This window comes from Maylandia zebra, linkage group LG4, assembly GCF_041146795.1.
Source record: "Maylandia zebra isolate NMK-2024a linkage group LG4, Mzebra_GT3a, whole genome shotgun sequence".
Classification (NCBI taxonomy): Eukaryota; Metazoa; Chordata; class Actinopteri; order Cichliformes; family Cichlidae; genus Maylandia; species Maylandia zebra.
Window position 1 is genome coordinate 32867076 of NC_135170.1, and position 20523 is coordinate 32887598.

Below are 20523 nucleotides of genomic sequence, written 5' to 3' on the forward strand. Positions count from 1 at the left end.
AAAAGGGGCTAAAGATGACTGTGATTAGCAAGGAGCAGATCTGACATTGAAACTAATAAGTAAGCAAGTTGTCAGCTACACAATAAAGAATACTGTAGTTTTGTCAGAGATTATTAGCCAGGTAGAACTCAAGCACCTGGCAAGTAGGTGGTTGAGGTGCCCTAGTAGGTACCCTAACCCAAGTTCAGTGCATTTATTTACAGTGAGATAATGGTCTATACAAAAGATCAGCAGCTGTGTTGGTCCCAGTTTGCACAGGCAAGAATATCCTCAGATCTACCGTTTCTGCAACGTTCACCAATGTAGGGTTATTGAGGAGGACAACAGAATCATTCTGACAGGTACTATAACACAAGAAGGTGCCAGTGTTCTGGTAAACCATCCTACTTTGGCAAACTGTTCTACCGCATGTAGTTTATGCACATTTCTGCTGTCACAGAATAATTCCAGCATAAATTTAAGTAGGTAGGACGGTTTGCCATTTAACTTTACCCATCAGAGTATGATTCTAGCTCATATTCATAAAGGTAGGACGGTTTAGTCAGGATGGTTTGTGAGGTAGGATGGATTCCCAGAACACTGGGCTTCACTAACTGTTGCTATGTAACGATCCAGTGAAGACTGAATATCTGCCACTGCCTTACGTAGTGGGAACAAGCGAGGACCTCAGGATCAGGTGCGTGATTGTTTCAGGTGTGTGGAGGCAGAAGGCAGGAATTCAGGTGGAGTTTCTGCGCAAACATTTAACCACACATATACATACGCACACTCACACAAATATGCACATAAAGAACATAGTAGAGGTAGATCGGTTCAGATAGAAAGTTGTGAGTCAAGAGGTGAGGACAGGTGGACAGTGACAACTTTAACCTCCTTTTTACTGTAATTGAGAGAATAAGTTGTACAAAATAAGAACTGAAACTAGAGAATGAAAGCGTGAACTCATCAGGAAAGTGTTTACTGAGGTCAGACAGAAGGTAGACACGGAAACACCCCCTCCAACTGCATCTACCTCTCCATCAGCTCCCCTCCTCAGGATATGTCCTAAGTCCTTGACTGCAGCTCTGCATCCGCTTCTAATCATATCATCAAGTATGAAACAGGGGTGGGTCTCATTAGGGAAAACAAGGACCTGTCCTATCAAGAGCAGGTGAAGTGATTGGTGGACTGATGCACTGTCAACAATCTGATCTTAAATGTTAAGAAGACAGATGAGATGAGCATTGACTTCAGCACAAGCCAGCCCAGGCATTCCCCATTCATCACTGACAGTGGAGAGGAGGAAGTCAATAGTATCAAGTTTCAGTGGTGCAGATAACCGATAGTCTTGACTGGTCACTTAATACATTATTACGGGTTAAATGGGCTCAGCAACTGCACTTCCTGTGCCGGAAGAGGAGACCACACCTTTCCCCCTCCTGTTCTCACCACCAGTGTCCTGACCAGCCATCTCCCTCTGGTTTGTGAGCTGCACGCCATGATAGAGGAAATCTCTGCAGAGTGTGGTGAGGACTGCAGAGAAGATCATTGTGACTTCTTCCATCGAGGATGCTGTGCACAGACGCTGTCTCAACGGAGCCCATAACTGCATCAAAGCCTCAGCCCACATTCACCATGTACCAGCCGTCCCCCCTCCTGCCCACAAGCAGCATCAGGTCCAGGTTCTGCAATAGCTTTATGTATGGCAATTTCATGCCTCAAATGGTGAATGTATACTGGATTTCTATATATTCATTTCCTAATATTCTGTACAGTTTTCCCTACAAATAATAATGTTTATGTTTATTATAATCTCACATGTACATATCATATATACTTAAAAAGTGTTTTTATACCTTTAGACTTAGATTTGTTTATTATCTATATGACTTCCAGACACGGTGGGAAGATCTTTTAGACTGGCTTCTTCTTCCTTGGTCCTCCATTTGTCCTGTTTCCTTAAGTTTTTAAGGACATGCCGCACACAGTACCTGTATATCTTACGGTTTCAGCTAATATCCTGATGCATGTTCAACAATCCACGTATATAGGCAAACGTTAGAAAGGTGATTCAGGTTATCTGGATGCAGTGTTTTTAGTGAGACAGATGTTTCACAACCAACTGAAAACAAGTGGAAAAAGCAGCCAAAGAAAAACATTGAAAGAACTTCTGAAGGTGTGAAACTATTGCTCAAGAGCACTTTAAAAATTACAAGCAAGTCTGACTCCTTGGAAGTAAAATGAGCAGTGGCTCAAGGTTTTTGCACAGACCCATACATTTTATGAATAATCACTCCCCCGATACTGGTGCCATGATTAAAGTATAAAGTAAGTTCGTTCTGGGGTTCTTATGCCATAATGTTTTAACGTGTTTCATGAATAAATGATGACTACATGTAGACAAAACCTATTTCCATTTTCAGTATAAATGAGCTGTCATTTAAATGCAAGGTGCTGTGGAGTAGCATGGATCTGTGCTTCTTTGATGGGGTTTGTACAACTGTGTTTTCCATGCAGAATTTTACGCCATTGCTTTGCCAGCAGTTGTGAACTGAGGGCGTAGTGTTTAGTAAATCCACTTTAATTACTACTTTTTTAGGGTAGGAAAAAGAAGAAAGGCAGGTCAGTAGTAAATTTTAAGCAATATTTGGCGTTTAATGGAGATCCTCTTCCATGAGCCCCAATAAACCTTTGTATGCTCAATAGAGGCAACTTGACACTGTTTGTGAGTAATGAACAAAATCATTTTTACAGTTATGTGAAAAAAAGTCTGTGTGTAATCACACCAAAGTGCAAACAGTGTGTACAGGAGTCCATTCACATGTACCGGAGTCTGATAAAGAAAGGACGCCTGTCTGGCACATAGCTTTACTTTATGACAATTAAAACACACAAAATTACCAAGAATGCACACCAACACAAAGCCAGTGTGACCAAGTTTGTTTTACATGATAACTCACATTCCCGAAGCAGCTCAGTACACCACAAAGACATAACTTCAGATAAGAAAATAGTAACTTATTAACTTTTTAAAATCTTTTTCAGTGTTGCAGTTATACAGATCATAACGGTTAATTAAGGCGCAGATCCTTCAGAATTATATGTTTAATTACAGCTGTACTGAAATTGATGAGGACCATAAAAACAGTATTGTGGCTACTGCTCAAATATTTCTGGATCCACCCTGGCCTACACACCTCAGGCAGCACGTGTATAATTAATCAGCGAGCCTCGGCATGATGGCTCAGTGTTCAGCTTTCAAGAAACAACACAGACAAATTAGCTCTTTCGCTAAGGTCACAATCTGAGCAGCGACACAGATTAATTTCAAAGTACACCCATGTAATCAGATAATTATCTACATTATTTGTATAGAATCAGTAAGAATGCTGTAACATAAAAAGCCATGCAACTCTGTCTCTTAGAAATTGTCCTTATGAACCATTCCTGCTACGGCAAACACGTTTTCATGGAAACTGAATGCAGCTTGATTTCTTTTATAGCAATAGAAAATAATACAGAACACTCGCTGCACATAGGGATGGGCAAGCCGAACAAAAAAGCTACCTGATATTCACTGAGAACTGTTCAAGTGTTCTTCAAAGCTCGTCTCCTTGCACCTGTTCTAAGCGACCGGGACGTGACAGCTTTATCTGGCAGTGTTTGCTCGTCTTCACTTTCATTGACTTTATTTTTAAAGAGTTCCACACAGTCTGACAGCTGTATTGATCTTTAGTGCTGCATGTTAGTTACCAAAAAACCTTCTAAATCTTGAACTTCTGATCTTAAAACTAAATAAGAATCATTACGTAGAAACAAAAAAATATCCACAGGCCTGAATGTCTGATGCAGAATTGGCACAATTTTAATATCTTTGCCATAAATCAAACCCGCTGGCACACTTTCTGTAACATCTCTGCAAATCTGGTGATGGTTTAGACTTCTACCCTGGAGAAAGTTGCAGTTTCCTTGAATAGTACCGTGTCGTCTATACTGGGCCACACATTACCTTTGGCATCCTGGTTCTGGCCCAGGCTGTATGTCTAATATCCCTGTTCTAAATAGTGGAGTCCCACTTGTCTGGCCTTGAATATCAAAAGTCAAAATGGCAGCTAGAGACAAAAAAAAAATGTTTCCAGGTATAGGGGCGATGTTTTCTTTTCTCTTTTCGCTTAGCTTGATCATATTTTCAATACGAGGGCCCGAGACAGTAAATATCTAAATTACTAAAATATGCATGTTGAAGATTCTGGTGTGGTTTAACTGTTTTGTGGAGCAGTCAGCATGTGTTGGGAGAGTGCTGGAGTTTTATGGGTAAATTCGTCTTCCACATGTGAAAAACTAGGATACAAGTATTGTTTTAGTTAAATTTAGACATCAAAGAAATATGTAATTTGCTAAATTAAAAGATAACATGGGTTTCTTTGTCTGTATGCAGGTGTAATAACATTATTTTAGCAACCTGTGCATAGCAAATAATTCTAATAGTAGGGCAATAAGCGAACCACAAAAATCTGTATTTTAAAACCAGAAATAATTGCAACCCTATGATTATAACCTTACCAACTTCCCTACGTCAAGCAACCTTACTGAATGAACAGACATCAATTTAAAGTATATTCCCTAATTTCTTCTTTATTAATACAGTTTTGTCTCTTTCTTGTGGGAAAATGTTGCCATGCATGGAAAAGTAAACCTGTCAGTTAAAAAGCAGTGTCGGTGTGAACTGTGGACGTAGTATTTCTATAGATGGAACTGCTGCGATCAGCCACCCACATCTGATATTATCTTAAAAACCCTTATGTTGCAAAAAAAGCATATTATATAAAATCTGAATATGTTATTTGCAGACAATAGCTTGAAAGATATGAATAACAATATCCAGCAGAAAATTTATGAAGCATTTTAAACTGATTTCAAGGTCACTGGTTAAATATTCAAGCTTTTCTGCAGCATAAGGAGAAAAGTGAATGTGTGTTTTTCAGCACCTTGAATTTTTATTTCTGAGGCTTAAAATGAAACAACTTTAAGGCTGGGTCAGTCTGTCAGTGGTTTTAAGTCTTATTAAAATAATGAGTAAACATTTGGCCCGCTACCTGAGCAGCAGGTACAAGAAATTTAAGAGAATTTGTTACATTCACCGTTTGGCTTGAAATCATTGGATACCTGCCTTCACTCAACAGACTGCTCTGACACTACCCATATGGAAAAGAAATCGAAAAAACTTATAAAGACTTGCATCAGATTTGGCTTGCCTCATATAGTGAATCATATAAGGCTAATGGAAAAGATATATATAAATCTTATAACGTTTGTATCTGTCTTGTGTGAAACTTGTATGAAAAGCATACAAGAGTGAAAACAGATATAAGATCCCCTGAAAAATTATATAAATGAAACTTGTATGTATTGGATACTTCCTAAAACAATATATGAAAGTAATGAGAAAGTGGACACTTTTATAAGTAAATCAAATAAGGGTATAAAAGCCTTCAGTATGATTATATATCAGAAATGGGAGGGTTTTTTTTCTCCTTCTATAATCTGAGTGTCAGGTAGAAACAAGTTTCATTTGTTTCAGTTTGCTCATTTTAAGTTTTAAATTTAAAATTATATATATATATGATCTGTATCTATAGGAATATAAATAAAGGTGAACACTACATGAAAAATTCACAGCATTTCCGCTTTCCAGTGTGATTGCGGTTTGACTCGTGTGAGCCGGCGTGTCGTCCTCAGAAACGCGCGAGACGCTCTGGATGAAAGAACTCGGTCCTGCGTCACGCTTCACATCTTCACGGTGAGGAACTACGACACGGACAAATGATGCAAGCGAGGGAAACCGGGATGACGCTAATGGAGTTTGCGAGTGCCTGCAGCAGCTTGATCTTCATTAGATCAGAGATTATACTGAGTTTAAATGGGGCACTGAAATTAATGAAAAAAATATAGAATATTTAAATTTAAAAAATGGTTTTCCTATGAACTTTTCCTTTTTTGTTGGCATGTTTTAGAACAGCAACTTCTGTATGTCAGCGGTTATTAGAAGCACTCTCATTCTGACAGCAGCCTCAGGGCTTTCACACAGGTATCGGTTCAGCACTGACAGATTAATGGATTCTCTAATATCTCTTTGACTGTCACATCAATCCAGCCGTTATTATAAAGCACTTTGGTTTTATGAGGCGGCTTTTTCAAATTATTTTACGTGCACAACTGCTGCTCTGATGACACACTGGAAGCAGCTGGATAATAAGATTTTGTAATTATGCTGGATCTAAAACTGTTAAAGTGTTTGATTTCTGAAAGCAGGGCTGGAAGCTCTACGAGAAAATTCCTACAGCATGAGCGTGGATATGCTCATCTTTTATATCTAACGTTTATTACTTAATATGGCCAAAGCTTCTAACAGTGGGGTCAGAAGTTTTGGCAAAGGCACAAATCTTGTCTTTCATACAAACGTTATTTGTGGCGTGGTGGATATCAGCCTCTGAGCCAAATCCTGAATGATGGCACATTTCTAAGATTAAATCTCGGTGGGATTAAGAAATAGATTTGAGGAGATTCCTGGCCGTTGATCCAAAAAGCTGATTTGACCTTAGTTATCGCTTTGATTTCTGACGTGGTGCTCCATCATCCTGAAAAATGCACAGATTATCACCCCATTGCTCTTGGACCATTGGAAGAAGCTGATCTTTGAGCATGTTTTTCGTATGATCAGTCCTTTAAAAGCAAGCAGATAACCTGAAGCCCACAAAGGGTGATCGACTTGAAGCACTGATAATACAGAAATGGATTACCATCAATCAGGACTTGGGCCAGAACTGATTATTCACCAGTAAAAAAAAAGAAGCAAAGAATGCTTATGCTGAAAATAATCCAAGTAAAAACTGAAATGACAAAGTGTACAAAACACAAAATGTGTGCCACTGCCAAAACATTTGGTCATGAGTTTAAAATTTCTGTATGTGCGGGGCCAGCCAATCAAAAATTGTCTTGAACAGAGAAACTTGTTTTAGATGGAGGATAAACTGAGGGAAGTGGAAGCTAAATAAGGATTCATCTCAACTGCTAATTGTGTAAAGTTACTCTAGTAGAAGCAAAGAATGAAAATATGAGGCAAGGAAATGAACATAATGGGTCCCTGGAATTTGAAAAAGTGCAGCAGGCTTGGAAAATAATAACATACTAATAATGTAAGTAAGAGAAAACAGTTTTCCACAAATTATATAGTATATAGATAGTTTATATCATAGATCCACAGTTCTCATAACCTTAACTATGCCTTGCACAGAGCCCGGTATAAAGTGTATAAGGATTAATTTAACAGTGCACCATGCATCCAAGGGGTTAAATAAGTATTTAAAGATAAGATATGACTGTCATGGTCCTGGGTCGGTGACCCAGCGCTTTTAGTTATCATTTTCTAGTTTATGATGATGATGATTATTATTGTTTGAGTTCTGTGTGTCATATTTGGTCTGCCTTTGAGTCTGTCTCTGTCTATGGTGTCACCCCATCTGTTTGTGAATCTGTCTGTTTAGTTCAATGTCTTGCCTGGTTCCATGTGTCTGAGTTTCCTGTTTTATTGTGAAGGTTTGTGTCATATGTGAGTGTGCTCAGTTACGTTTCCCCTGTCTCGTCAGCTGTGATTTCTCCCAGGTGTGTTCCCCTTCTGTCTCTCATCCCTTGATTACTGCCGTCTGTGTATTTAAGCCCTGTGTTTCTCTGTGTCAGTGTCGCGTCGTACCCTCAACTAGCTGTGTGTTCTGCTTCTATGTTCCTAGTGTTTGGCCTCCTGCTCCAGTTTAGTGTTTCTTTCCAGTGTTTCAGTCCTTGGTTCCTCTGTTCTGACTTTTGGTTTTCTTTTGGTGAGTTTAGTTGTACGAGGTTTTTCCCAGCAATAAAGCTGCGCCTTAAGTTTCACTTCCGTGTCTGAGTTCTGCATTTTGGGTCCACCACTCCTGCTTGCCTGCCACACAGCGATTCATGACAATGACACTATTAATGAGATGCTGAGTATGTTTAGGAGCTGGCAGCTGGTGGTTATGTTAAATTAAACAATCATATTCAAAAAATATGTAATTGACTTTTTCCTGGATTCACTGAGTGTGAAAATTAGTGCTTTTGTCCTAACCCAATCAGAAACATTTTTTTTTTTTGCATGTTGTTCATCCACCCCGACCACCTCTTTACCTGTTTGACTCTCTATAGAAAACACAAAGTGTGATCCCGGCAGCAAAATGAAACTAACAGACAAACTAGGATTTCTAGGAGCTGGAGCTGCAGGCATTTGGTTTTATAATAGTTGCAGTAACAACACCCATGTCATCAACCTAGATGGCGACTGAAGCTTAAATACAGCCAAACCTGAGCAAATGATTTTCACATTATGGAATATAACAGCTTAAAAGAGCAGAAAAAAATGGTGATCAAACCAATTAAAGGCACATATTTGTACATACAGGCATGCATATAAACAAAATTTACATTATAAACATGCTTTTTAATGTGTACACTGATGAAAAAATGTTAAGACCCACCCAAGTGTTCATTAATGGGTTGTTATGGGGGGTTTTTTTGGCTTAGAAGCAGGCCACCCTGTATTGTACTCACTCCACATCGGTCCCATAAACTTAAAGTTCATATTTTACACTAGAGGTAACTTATCTCCAATGATGCGCTTGGTTCCAAGTTTTCCTCTGGTAGCGTTTTAGTGCTCCCACCCTTGGTTCCGTTGAGAAGCAGTGGGACAGTCAGGGTGGCCCCGTTGGCGTCTTTCCCTTTCGCATCCCCCATGTTATCCCGCCTATCTGGGGAGGCTAGCTCTGTGACTCCAGGCGTTGCGCCTTTCTCTAAGAATAACGGCTGCGAGCTCTGCAGCTGGTAGCTGCTGTTTCCATTCTGGGCAATTCTGTATATCTCAGTCATTTCTGAAACCACCTCTTCATCATCATCCTCTTCATCCCTGATTGCTCGTCTCAGGCTCTCTCTGGGCATGAGCGCCCTCCTGCCCTCGTCCTGCTGCTGGTGCTCCAGGGGCTCGTGGTTCTCCACCTTCCTCGTGGAGCGGCAGAGGGCTTTCCGGAAACCCCGCTTGAAGTTGTCTGACAGGAAGCCGTAGACGATAGGGTTGGCGCAGCTGTTAGCATAACCGAGCACTACGACAAAGTAGTAAAGGCCCTGGTACTCTGGTGGCAGGGCCACCAATAAGTTGATGATGTTGAGGGCATAGAAAGGTAACCAGCAGAAAACAAACACAGCAACAACAATCACAACCATGCGTGTCACTTTCCGCTCTGACTTTCTCCGCTTGGTCGAGGTGGCGTGGACTTTCTTCCCCGAGCTGCGGATCTTGAAGACGATGAGCAGGTAGCAGAGGCAGATGATGAGAAGAGGGCAGAAGAATCCAACAGTGGAGGTGTAAATGATGAAAGCAGCCCTCCAGATGTTAGCCGGCTGGGGCCAGGCGATGTTACAGGTGCCTCCTGCTTTCTGGATGTTAGCAAAGATGACCACTGGCAGAACAACAAGGAATGACAGCGCCCACACGGTGCCATTCACCACTTTGGCCACCTGAGGCCGCCGCCACTTAGAAGACCGAATGGGGTGGACCACGGCGAGGTAGCGATCGATGCTCATTACGGTCAGGCAGAAGATGCTGGTGAACTGGTTGATGGAGTCGACAGTCATGACCAGTCGGCACATGAAGGAGCCGAAGGGCCATGACTGGAGCGTGTTCTGCACCGCCAGGAAAGGCAGGCCGAGCATGAAGAGTTCGTCGGCGATGGCCAGGTTGAGAATATAGATGTTTGTCACGGACTCTATCTTTGAGTAGTGCAGAACAATGTGAATCACTAAAGTGTTGCCGCCCAGGCCGATGATGCAAACAATTATGTAAATGAGTGGGATGAGGACCCCTGCTACGCTGGGACCCGAGAAGGCATCAGGGGCGGTGGAGTTGGTGGAGTTGAACAGCGTGTCGTTCAGATCGCTGTCGTTGAACATGAGCGGAAACAGTGGGAGACCCGGCGAGGGGCTCGCAAAGCTGCCGTTCTCCCACGTCTCAGCCGTCATCTCCAGGCCGGAATACGACGCGTCACCCATGTTGCTTTGTGATCTCAGCTCCCACCCATCTGTTCTGCTGAAGCAAAGAAAAATAAAATAAAGTCACTGAACTTCATAGCTGACATTTTTCAAGTTTCTTTCAGAAAGCAATGAAAAGAAATGGAAAAACTGTTTTTCAAGGACATGACAAAGGGTAACAGTACTTTTACTTTAATATTAAAGCTCTTCACACTCAGACTAAGAAGTCATCAATAATAAGAAATATTAACCTGAATATATATTTACCATGATGTACTATGATGGCTGAAGTGGTTAAAGTCTATACAATTTGTAACTTTGTATAAATTTACTGGGTCATTTTAAGAAATTTCATCAACAATTTTTTAAAACACAAAACAGTATGCTTGTTAATAGATAAGTGTAACACTAAAGAATTTACTATTTGATTGAAAATGATGCTCACAAGGTATCCCAAGCTATTTATTATTTGTGTGTACTGAATATCATTTTTAATATTTTATATATATATAATGTTATTTTTTTCTAACTATAAGCTTGGTCTGATTTTTTAAAATACTGCTATAGTTGTACTTTCAGCAACTTCCTTATTTTATGAAGCCGAGGTACTGAGGTTGGACTTAGAGGCATAAACCTTCAGATGCCCATCTCATCCTGGTTTAAAACTGGGGATTCTTTGCATGTAAAACACACATTAACCACATGAAGACAGTATTTGTTTTTCTTGGTATAACTCCTATATTTCTGTTCTGTCACCAAATAGTTTGTTGCCATTCAGGCCACTAAACATTATTTTTTGCTATTTGCAGGTTTAATAACCTAAAGCCGGCCTTTCACTTAATGACTTTTCGATTTCACAGATGCAATAAAATCAATCCAGTCTTCCAATAAACTCATTGGGGTTTCCATTGTTGTAAAAACAATGGAAACAATTGATTGCTTGATGCTCATGGGACCCGACTCCAGCAGAGCTGTTTAAACCCATCTTTTTCTTGTCTTAATGTTATAGCGTTATGTCTCAACTTGTAAATGGTGAATTTCTTTAATGTGAATGTGGTATGTGTTGACATGTCCACAGTCTGTGGTGGCTTCTCTTCTTCATTTAGGTTTTTTGCTTTTCTTTTGTGTACACAAAGGCAGCTGTGGCCCAAAGCTCCTGTTCAACACGTTTAACCCCTCGGCCATAAAAGGTGGGTGGGCGGGGTTGGTAGTGTGGACACCCAAGTTTGCGAATAACTCGGGAACGAGGTGTTGTAGGATTTTGAAATTCATACCATAGGTGCAGCTACTAAACATCTTGGACGACTTTGAATCTCAGTGACCTTGAACTCAAGGTCAAGATAAGAAGTCAAGCTTTCAGAAAATCACCTTGGGTTTTCAAACTTAAATGTGCACCTACTAGGAGGCTGACTAGGAGGAGACAAAAGGTCTCCCAATTTAGTTGTCCAATACATGTAAATAGTAGTTATGTTGTAATTTTGCTAATGAGAAATAAAACATATTTAGGAAACATCTATCTGGAATTATAAAACTTGTGGTAAGATGAAGTGTCTGTATTCTGAGCACAGATTATTAGATATAGTATTACAATGCATTTGTAAATTAAGAGTTAGGGTATTTTATAAAATCAAGCTTTGCAAGTCACTTTTTCACTCCCAAAAAGTGTTGTTAGCCATAATAAGCTAGGCTGTTACATGAAGAGTTAGCAGAGATGTTTCTCAGAGGGTGAGCTGCAAAAAAGAAAGGCTGTAGATAAAATAACGAAAATGGGATAGAAATGGATATGAGATAATGACTCACACAGCAAATAGATAAAGATGCTTGTTTGCAGCATGATTTCACCATGCCATCTATATTTGGTTCTTTTGATAAAGCAGGTAAATTAAACACAGGATATTCTCACACGTGGAAAAAGCAGATAATTGAGATTTCATTAGCAACCCAGCAGCACTCTAGTTAATGTGAACTGGGAACACGCATGGAGGAGAGTCGACTGGAAGACGTAGGGGGGTGAGACTTTGTCATGCTGACCAAACACTGAAGGGAAATAACAGCTGCTACGCTCACCCACACAATCTCTTTCATTTTTAAATGAAGCATGTGAGAAAGAATGAGTATCTGGCATGCTAGAGAAGGTCGTGTTGCTCTGCTTATTGGTCACTGCTGTCCAAACTGAAATGACATATTGTCAAAAATGTTGTACAAGTTGTAGACTGAGAAGACTTTATCTATTAACAGTTGAAGCATTCTGTTGTTTTCAGTGACCTGAAACTAGGATAGCTGTACTGAGGTCCAAGAGCAAGAAAAGGTCTGTTGTCCTAAAGAGTTTAACACTACAATTTCAATAGTAAACATAAACATCGCCCCCTGGTGGCAAATAAATACAGCAATTTAAGGTACATCCGCACTGGTGTCACTTTTCAGCTACATCCATTTTTTATATACAGTTTATGGTACATTGTGATGGACCGAGTTGAAAAAGCAGGAGTCACAGGAATTATTAGAAAACTAGGGTTTCCATTTATTTAACCCCCCAAAAATTATATTTACAAAAGTAATAAATGTTCAGCTCATAAAAGAGGTCAAAGAAACAAAACTCAACAAACCAAATGACTGCCCAAACAAACATAACTGACCTAAACATGAAATGACACACAAGGGTACATACAATGCCTGATCAGACCACTATGAACATGAGGGGTAACTAAACAAAACACAATTGTAAACAACAAAAATGCAGTAGATTCTGGTTCGTTAATAAACTAAACACCAAAGAAGGAAATCAAAACTACTAAACCCTAAACTCAAATACTGAATTAAGTACAAATACTTTGTTTTTAATTAAAGAAAATACACATTCTCCCCTTCAGTAGGAAGTGGTGGTGTGGTCCAATTATCCCTCTTTGTATTTAATGATTTCAAACTCTGTCCACCACCTTTTGTCTGGCAACTCCCAGGGATCATGGCAGGTAAAAAGTAAAAGAAACAAAGGTTAGTCAAAAATAAAAGTAATGAACTGGTATGAATTCCTAAGTAAACTAAATGTACGTGCTTACAAATAGAACAAATGTATCCAAACCAATTAATAAAGTTATTGGAAACTAAAGTGTGTTATTGTGTTCAAATGAAGAAATGAAAATACACAAGTTACCGACTTTAGAGTGTGGCTATGGGTTTGGCCATCACATACATGGTATGGTGAATAATAACGGCTTTAACTTGAAAACAAATGACAGCCTTAATGTTACGCCTGAACTTCAGATCACAGGATTTTTAAACATTAAGGCTTTCTAAAAACCTGCAGAAACCCTGATCAGAGAAATTAGAGCTCGCTCACAGCAAAAACTAACACAACATCTGTATTTAGTAATAACTTTTGTTTTAAGCTGTAACAAACCAACAAACAGAAGGCTTAAGAATCTTTTTCGTCTTCTAAAATAACTGATAAGTGGGAATAACAAATACAGAAGAGCCTGTGAAAAACAACCTTACTGAGCTTCAAAAGTTTCGAGGGTCTCTACACTCATGCTCTGTTCTGCAGTACTTAACATCAACTGCACAATGCCAGTTCTCGATTGAACTGCATTTAGTGGCCAATCATAACGGGAATCTCCATATGCCTCCATTCTAGCTCAAGATAACAAAAAAGAAAGCAGCTCGTCATCTCATTCGTTAATTTGAATGAAGGGAAGAATTTCTAAGATCGTTTTTACCAGCTCCAGCCTTTGCCTGTCATTGACAGACACAGAACTTTATTGTTTTTTTACTATTAGAATTATAACTACAAAAATAAAAGCAATTTAAGTTTAATAAGTTTCGATGAAAGCCATTTTTTTCTGAAATAACCACACAGAAACTATTTTTGTGTGTTGAATGACTTTTTTAGCCCACTTCCACTTAGGGTTAGTTGCCTTGAAACAGCACTAAACATGCCGGAAAGTGTGTCTACTGGAGTGTGCAGACTGGAATTTGGTCATGTTGTATCTATTTTACACAGTCTGTGTGTAAAATAGACACATCATTATTCTGGATGATTTCCTGGCCTGGCTTGCTGTTTCCTGAATTAGATAACTTTTGTCCAAAACATGAGCTATTTTTAAACCATTGAAACATCCATCCATTCTCTTCCACTTCTCCTTGTAAGGCTCAATGTTGGGGGCGGGGGCTGGAACCCAGCTGTCTTAGGGCGAGAGGCAGGGTACACCCTGGACAGGGCACCAGTCTGTTACAGGGCTAATGACAATCGTGGCTCAAGAGTTGGCAGTTCGTCTTGTAATCGGAAGGTGTGTGAATGTGAGAGTGAATGAATAGTGGAATTGTAAAGCGCTTTGAGGGTCTCAAAAAGCGCTATATAAATACAATCCATTCATTATAATACATGGAGAAAGACAACCATTCACACCTATGTGAATTTAGAGTTACCAATTAACCTAACCCCACTAAGTGCATGTCTTCGGAATGTGGGAGGAACCCACGCACACACAGAGAGAACACGCAAACTCCACAGAATCGAACTCAGGACTTTCTTGCTGTGAGGCAACAGTGCTAACCATCGTGCAACTGAGCTGGCCCACCATTTAAACAAATATATCTGTAACATTTTTTAACACAATGTTGTAGACTAATGGAGATGACGTAGCTCACCTACAAAGACCTTAAGTTAACTCTTTAATAAGTACACAGCAGTACAGCCTATTCAGTGTATTCAGTGTCAGAATGTGTCAGAATAAAAGGATGAATTTTACAGAAAGCCTTCTCGAAATCGCTTTGTTCTTCTTCTTCTTTTTTTAACTTACAGAACATCTAATGTGTGAACAGCAGAGCCCTGAGCGTATCCAAGAGTTCATCTAACAAACTGACTGAAAGCTTATTGTTGTGCCAAGGCGGCAGCTGCAGACTCAATAAAAAAGGATTTCAGTCTCTTTAGTTTAATTTAAGACACGTGAGGAAAAATGCAAAGTGCAAAACACGAAAACAAAAGCAGCCAATCTACTGTTTACCTCTTTGCGAGGCCGAGTAGTTTCTTGGTTTTGTCACATTAATCATTTTTCAATATCTCCAGTTCCTCGTGATTACGCACATTTCACATTACATTCCCCAAATTTGGGCACCATGGAAACAGGGGGGAGACAAAGCCCAGAGATCAGGGTCGTAAATCAAACTGAACCAAATAAAAGAAGAATGAGTTTTTTTGTCTTCTCGAGGTGAAGTGTTTGAAAGAGAGGAAGAAAGAGTACACACCATTTTTCTTTTGCAAGGAACAAGGACAAATTACAAATACCAGCAAATTGGGTCTGGTATGTTGTACTGCTGATAAAAGCCTGCGCACATGGTGGTTTTGTACTGCCCTGAACTCATATTGCTCTTCAATTAAATAACAGAGAAACTGTAAAAAACAAACAACAAACAAATACAATTATGTCCTCTGGTTATGTTTAAATGTGTCCCTGTTGTCTCGTTAGCTGTCAACATGTTTACCAAATCAGCTGCAGTCATTAGATTATCATTATCCAATGAGAAAGATACACAGTTTTAATATTGCTAAACTGGTTTGGATTTGCATGTATGTCCATAACGTGTTGATAGCAAATGTCTTTCTAGAAAGAGTAAGACTTCATAATAACAGTCCCTCAGCAAGAAAACATAATGGTGTATTTTTAGGTATAAGGAAAAAAATATCCAATCACTCAGTGTTGGGTGAAAAAACATGTAATCACCTGTAATTTGCATTTCTAAAATAAAGACATGCACAAACCTAAATATGAAACAACAGTCTGAGTGTTTGCAGACCTTAATGAGCTGTTGCACCTGGCTGATTGAAAGGAAGCATCGCAGCAAGAGATCTTTCAGTTGAAACAATGGGAGGAATTATACAACTCTATCACACACAAGTGTGGGAAAAGACGCTGGTTTCTCAGTCAGCTGTGTCTAATGAAAATTTGGAGCTAGTACAAGCAAAAAAAGGATATTTATGACCGGAAACATTCAGGCAGACGGACACTGTGAAAATCTCAAAGCAGTATGTCTTCAATAGAAACGTAAAAAATACGAATAAAATGTATAAGACAATGCATGTGAAAAAATGATTAAAAAGCTCCCTGAATAAGACGAGATTCACACGCAGAAACCTACGGAGCCCCTCTGATGACATGGTCCAAAAAATAAATAAATTTTGCCCACAAAGTACTACTTTGTGGGCACGAAATGGGTATAACGTGCCCACAAAATACTTTTTTGTGCCATCGAAATACTATTTTGAAGGCTCGAAATAGGTAAAAGGTGCGCATGAAATGCTAATTTGTGGGCACAAATTGGGTATAACGTGGCAACGAATTACGCATTTGTGGCAACTCAATTCAATTCAATTTCAATTTCAATTAAATTTTATTTATACAGTGCCAAATCGCAACAAAAGTCGCCTCAAGGTGAAATAGATAACGTGTGCACATCATATTGATACAATTCCTGGACAGCTGCTAAGAGACATAAGCATAAGAGTAGGCTAAACCTATACACCGTGTACAGAGACAGTATGATTAAGTTTTATTTTAGGCTGGGAATGAGCTACAAATGCCTTTTGAAAAGCCTGGCAATGCAAGGAACCATTATTACGGAGAGACATTTAAACAGGATATTGAGAGCCCAGTTGCTTTACAGACGTAAGTACGACCTGGACGCTGGGATAGATTTTATTGTCAACCAACTGGAAGGGCCTGGGAAGGATCACGGTTATCGCTCAAGTGTTTCGTGCCCACAAATTAGCATTTTGTGCGCACGTTATAGCTATTTCGTGTCCTCAAAATAGTATTTCGTGGGCACAAAAAAGTATTTCGTGCCCACGAAGTAGTATTTTGTGGCCACAATTTATTTATATTTTGGACCATGCCATCAGAGGGGCTCTGCAGAAACCAGCTTTAACACCTTACATTCTGCGAATCTGAGCTGTCCACTGCTATTTGAGAAAGACTTCATCAAGTGCCATGCCTCAAACATTTCAGGCCATTATAGAAACCAGAGACGTTTTTCTCAGCTTGATCCAGCTGTTACGACTTTATCACTTTCTCACATCATTATGTTGGGTTTTTGTTGTTTATGGGCATTTCCATAAATTTTAAATGGTAAATTCAGTCTTTGGCTCATAAATACAGAAGATCCATATAAATTCAATGCAGAAATTCCTTCATTTTAAAATGTTACATTATACTGTATATATTTTTTATACCTTTTTAAATTTCTTCATTTTTAAATGATTAGACTGGCAAATAGCAATATTAGGCTATTATGAGACAACAGCTAAGTGTATTACAAATACATAATTTACTTTACATATACATTAGGTGACTTTATAGTTAGACATTTTTCGTTCTTAGGCTTAGGATGTTCAACCATCCCACCCTTTCTAAATGAGAATGAATACTGTGTAGTGCCTCAATAAATATGATATCAGGCTCGGATGGCACTGGTGTAGATGTGAACCTGGGGACTGAAGTTAGAGTTTCATTGTTTTATTCATTCACTGAAGGAGAGGAGGACTCGACCGCGGGACAAAAGAAGGCAGAGTAAAAAACAAAAACAACAAAATCTAAATCATTAATGAAAAGGCTGAGGTCGCACGCAGGAGGTCAGTGAGCGAAGCAGGCGACTTCAACAAGGAGCTGGCAAAGGGCAAAAGAAACCCTGGAAAAGGTCGTACACAAAGTAAACTAGAAGAACACGAAGCAAAGAGCAAACCTGAGCAAACACACAGAAAGCTTCACTATAGGAAGCAACATGAAGATAGCAACTGACAACAACAACATGGAATAGTGAAGTATGTTTAATAACTGGACAGGGGTGAGATAACCTGAAGACCTAAAAACATAAAATCACAGAATACTTGTTTACCTTCAGCTGCTGTTCGTTTTTTAATATGACGAGTTACAAATCTCACTGCTAAGATATGAATCATGGGACAAATGCTAAAGGACATTGTGCATATTTCTGAGTCACCAGAAGCTTTGACTAAAGAACAGATTTCACAACCATCATTTGAATAGACAGTAATTATATATATATATATATATATATATATAGCGTTTAATCAATTTATAATTAACAGGGACAATTGGCCTGCTTTTTAAATTACACCAGCTAAACACTGACGACTGCTGCTTTTCGTGAGTCTGTTAGATGTGAAAAAAATCACGTAAACTGCATCACAACAGGATGCTGTGAAAGAGCTGTAATTGTTTGTGTGATCACTGCTGTGGTTAGACACATCCCAGTCATCCCCGTGGCATTTCTCCAGGATTTCCATACTTAACTTTGTCGTGATCGCTTTCATTCCTGCTGAGCGTGATATGGTGTTAGGTCGGGGATCCAGTTACGCACCACAAAAACCCATCTCAGCAGCATCAAACCTGCAGCGTTCAAACAGAGACAAATGAAGTACCGCGAATCCTGCACAAAGTGGAGATTTTCTTACATGATGCTCACTTCATCCCCATTTCTACGCATATTTCTACCATTTTTGTGTTCTTGCACATGATTTTTCATCTGTCTTCTCTCACGTGTACTTTTCTGTGTCTGTGTACACAACATTCATGATGTTCAGTTTTAAACGGCAGAAAAAAAGGCCACATCTGTAAGTTGGAGGAGTTGGTGGAGGAGCAAATTACTTATCACACCAGAGACACCATGATGGATTTTTACCTTCAATTTCAATTATTCATCTGTTATTATTACTATCTGTTATCATTTAAACTACAGGGTTAGGTTGAAGATAATATCATATTTTGCAGCAGATGTTACCATTTTTTTAAAGCTTTGGCTTCTTGGTTGCCATGGTGACACATCTCCAGTTTTGTCACAATACATGCTGAAGATGCACTAATTACTGAAATAAACTGATTACAGTCGTGCTTTTTGTTTTGTGCCGGTGTATACAAATATAGATTCGTTTTTCGTGGTAATTCCACATTTTGCTGTGCCACCGGCTGAGGCTGCAGCTATAACCAACAACCAACAGATTTTAAGGTTTTCCACTTGTCATAGGGAAGTGCCTTTCTTCCATTTCTTCCCCTCGTTAAGATGCTCCTAAGCCTCTTAAAGTCCTCTCCACTCCTAACAGTTTTTCACCTGAGGAGCTCTTCTAAGGGCTCAATGCTCTGTGAAGATCATTCTTTTTCATGATACGTCTCAACTCTAAGCCGGATTTCTCAGAAAACATCATAATGAAGGGAACACTTGAACACTTATCAATTTTCTTAGAATTTTCTTTTATCACTAGAAACACTTCATAGTACTGAGAAGCTTTGTAAATAAGTGCTCTTTCATTTATTCCCTGGGAAAGAGAATTGATTTGGTTTTGTTAACAAATATAGTATAAAGTATATAAAGTGCTAAGTGTCCTGATGTTATCACCATGTAACTGTTCTTCTTATCAGCTTTGACACCAAAAATAATGGCATGCATGGGGGCAGGTTTGGTATGAGCACTAGAGGGGACACGTGGAGTGACGGGTCGTCTCAAAAAACTTTAGAAATGCTGCATCACTTTCAGATTCATATTCCCAGAGTTTCTGATTATTTACTCTGCTGAGTTTACACAAATGGATAACTCCCGTCCTGATTTGTCTTTGACTGGTTATTTATTTAGAAAAAGAAACAAAAAGAGTTAATAAAAAGTAACCCAGTATATGTCTAACTGTCAGGCCAGTTTTGTGTCTTTAAATGAGCCATCCATCTATCCATTTTTACTTGTACCGTCCCTTCTTTAATTTGACTTTGGTACATATGGTACAGTGCCAAAGTCTTAAGCCTCCCCTCATCCCTTTATACTTTGCAACCAAAATAAGAAATAGGTGGAGGGTTTTTTTAAAACAATGTTCAAACATGTTATATGAGACCAAAATAATTCTAACGAGCCAGAAAGTCTGTTTGATATGACCACCTTTACTCTCCCACACAGCCTGATAAATTGAGTTTAGGACAAAATTCAGAAAATACTAGAATTTCATCATTTCATCAAAACTCAAGCACAAACTTCTTGGACTGCAAACTGGCCACACAGCAAGCCCTATTAGTTTTCAGATAATGTCATTAAAAATGCTCCAGCCAGAAGAAATGCAACAAACACAGCGCACAGTTCAGCGGAGGTGAAGCGGAGTCTGGCCGCTACTGTCTGGCCGGGCTTGTTTGTTTCCACTGCCTTTGATTTTGGACTTTTACTTCTGCCTCCTGTTCGTCTGGATTTGGCTTCGCTCCTCCTCTGTGACTGTTGTGGCATTTTAGTGCCGCCATTCGCCTCGCTCCTACCAACACCACAACTGTCTGTTTTTTTACCTAGAAAGATACTTCAGGAATAGAAGTTATATACATTTGAAAACTAATCTGAATTCATTTAAACTCGCAAAGAGAAGCAGTTCAATCTATGATAAGTTGTTATTTTTAATCGATTTTTCTAAACCTGGCAGTATGG

The 20523-nt window shown here is 39.2% G+C and overlaps 1 protein-coding gene across 2 annotated transcripts in view; it reads right to left on the reverse strand.

Moving 5' to 3' along the window:
* Positions 1 to 2651: 2651 nt before the first annotated feature.
* LOC101475277 (somatostatin receptor 3) overlaps positions 2652 to 20523 on the reverse strand; it is a 43859-nt gene continuing 25987 nt past the window's right edge. The window contains exon 2 of one of the 2 annotated variants that reach the window (XM_004556344.3): positions 2652 to 10120. In XM_004556344.3, the coding sequence (XP_004556401.1) occupies positions 8635 to 10086 (1452 nt within the window). In that variant the 5' untranslated portion in view covers positions 10087 to 10120 and the 3' untranslated portion in view covers positions 2652 to 8634. Of the gene's footprint in view, positions 10124 to 20523 lie in introns of both variants that reach the window. The other variant, XM_012920526.3, reaches the window with a different exon arrangement.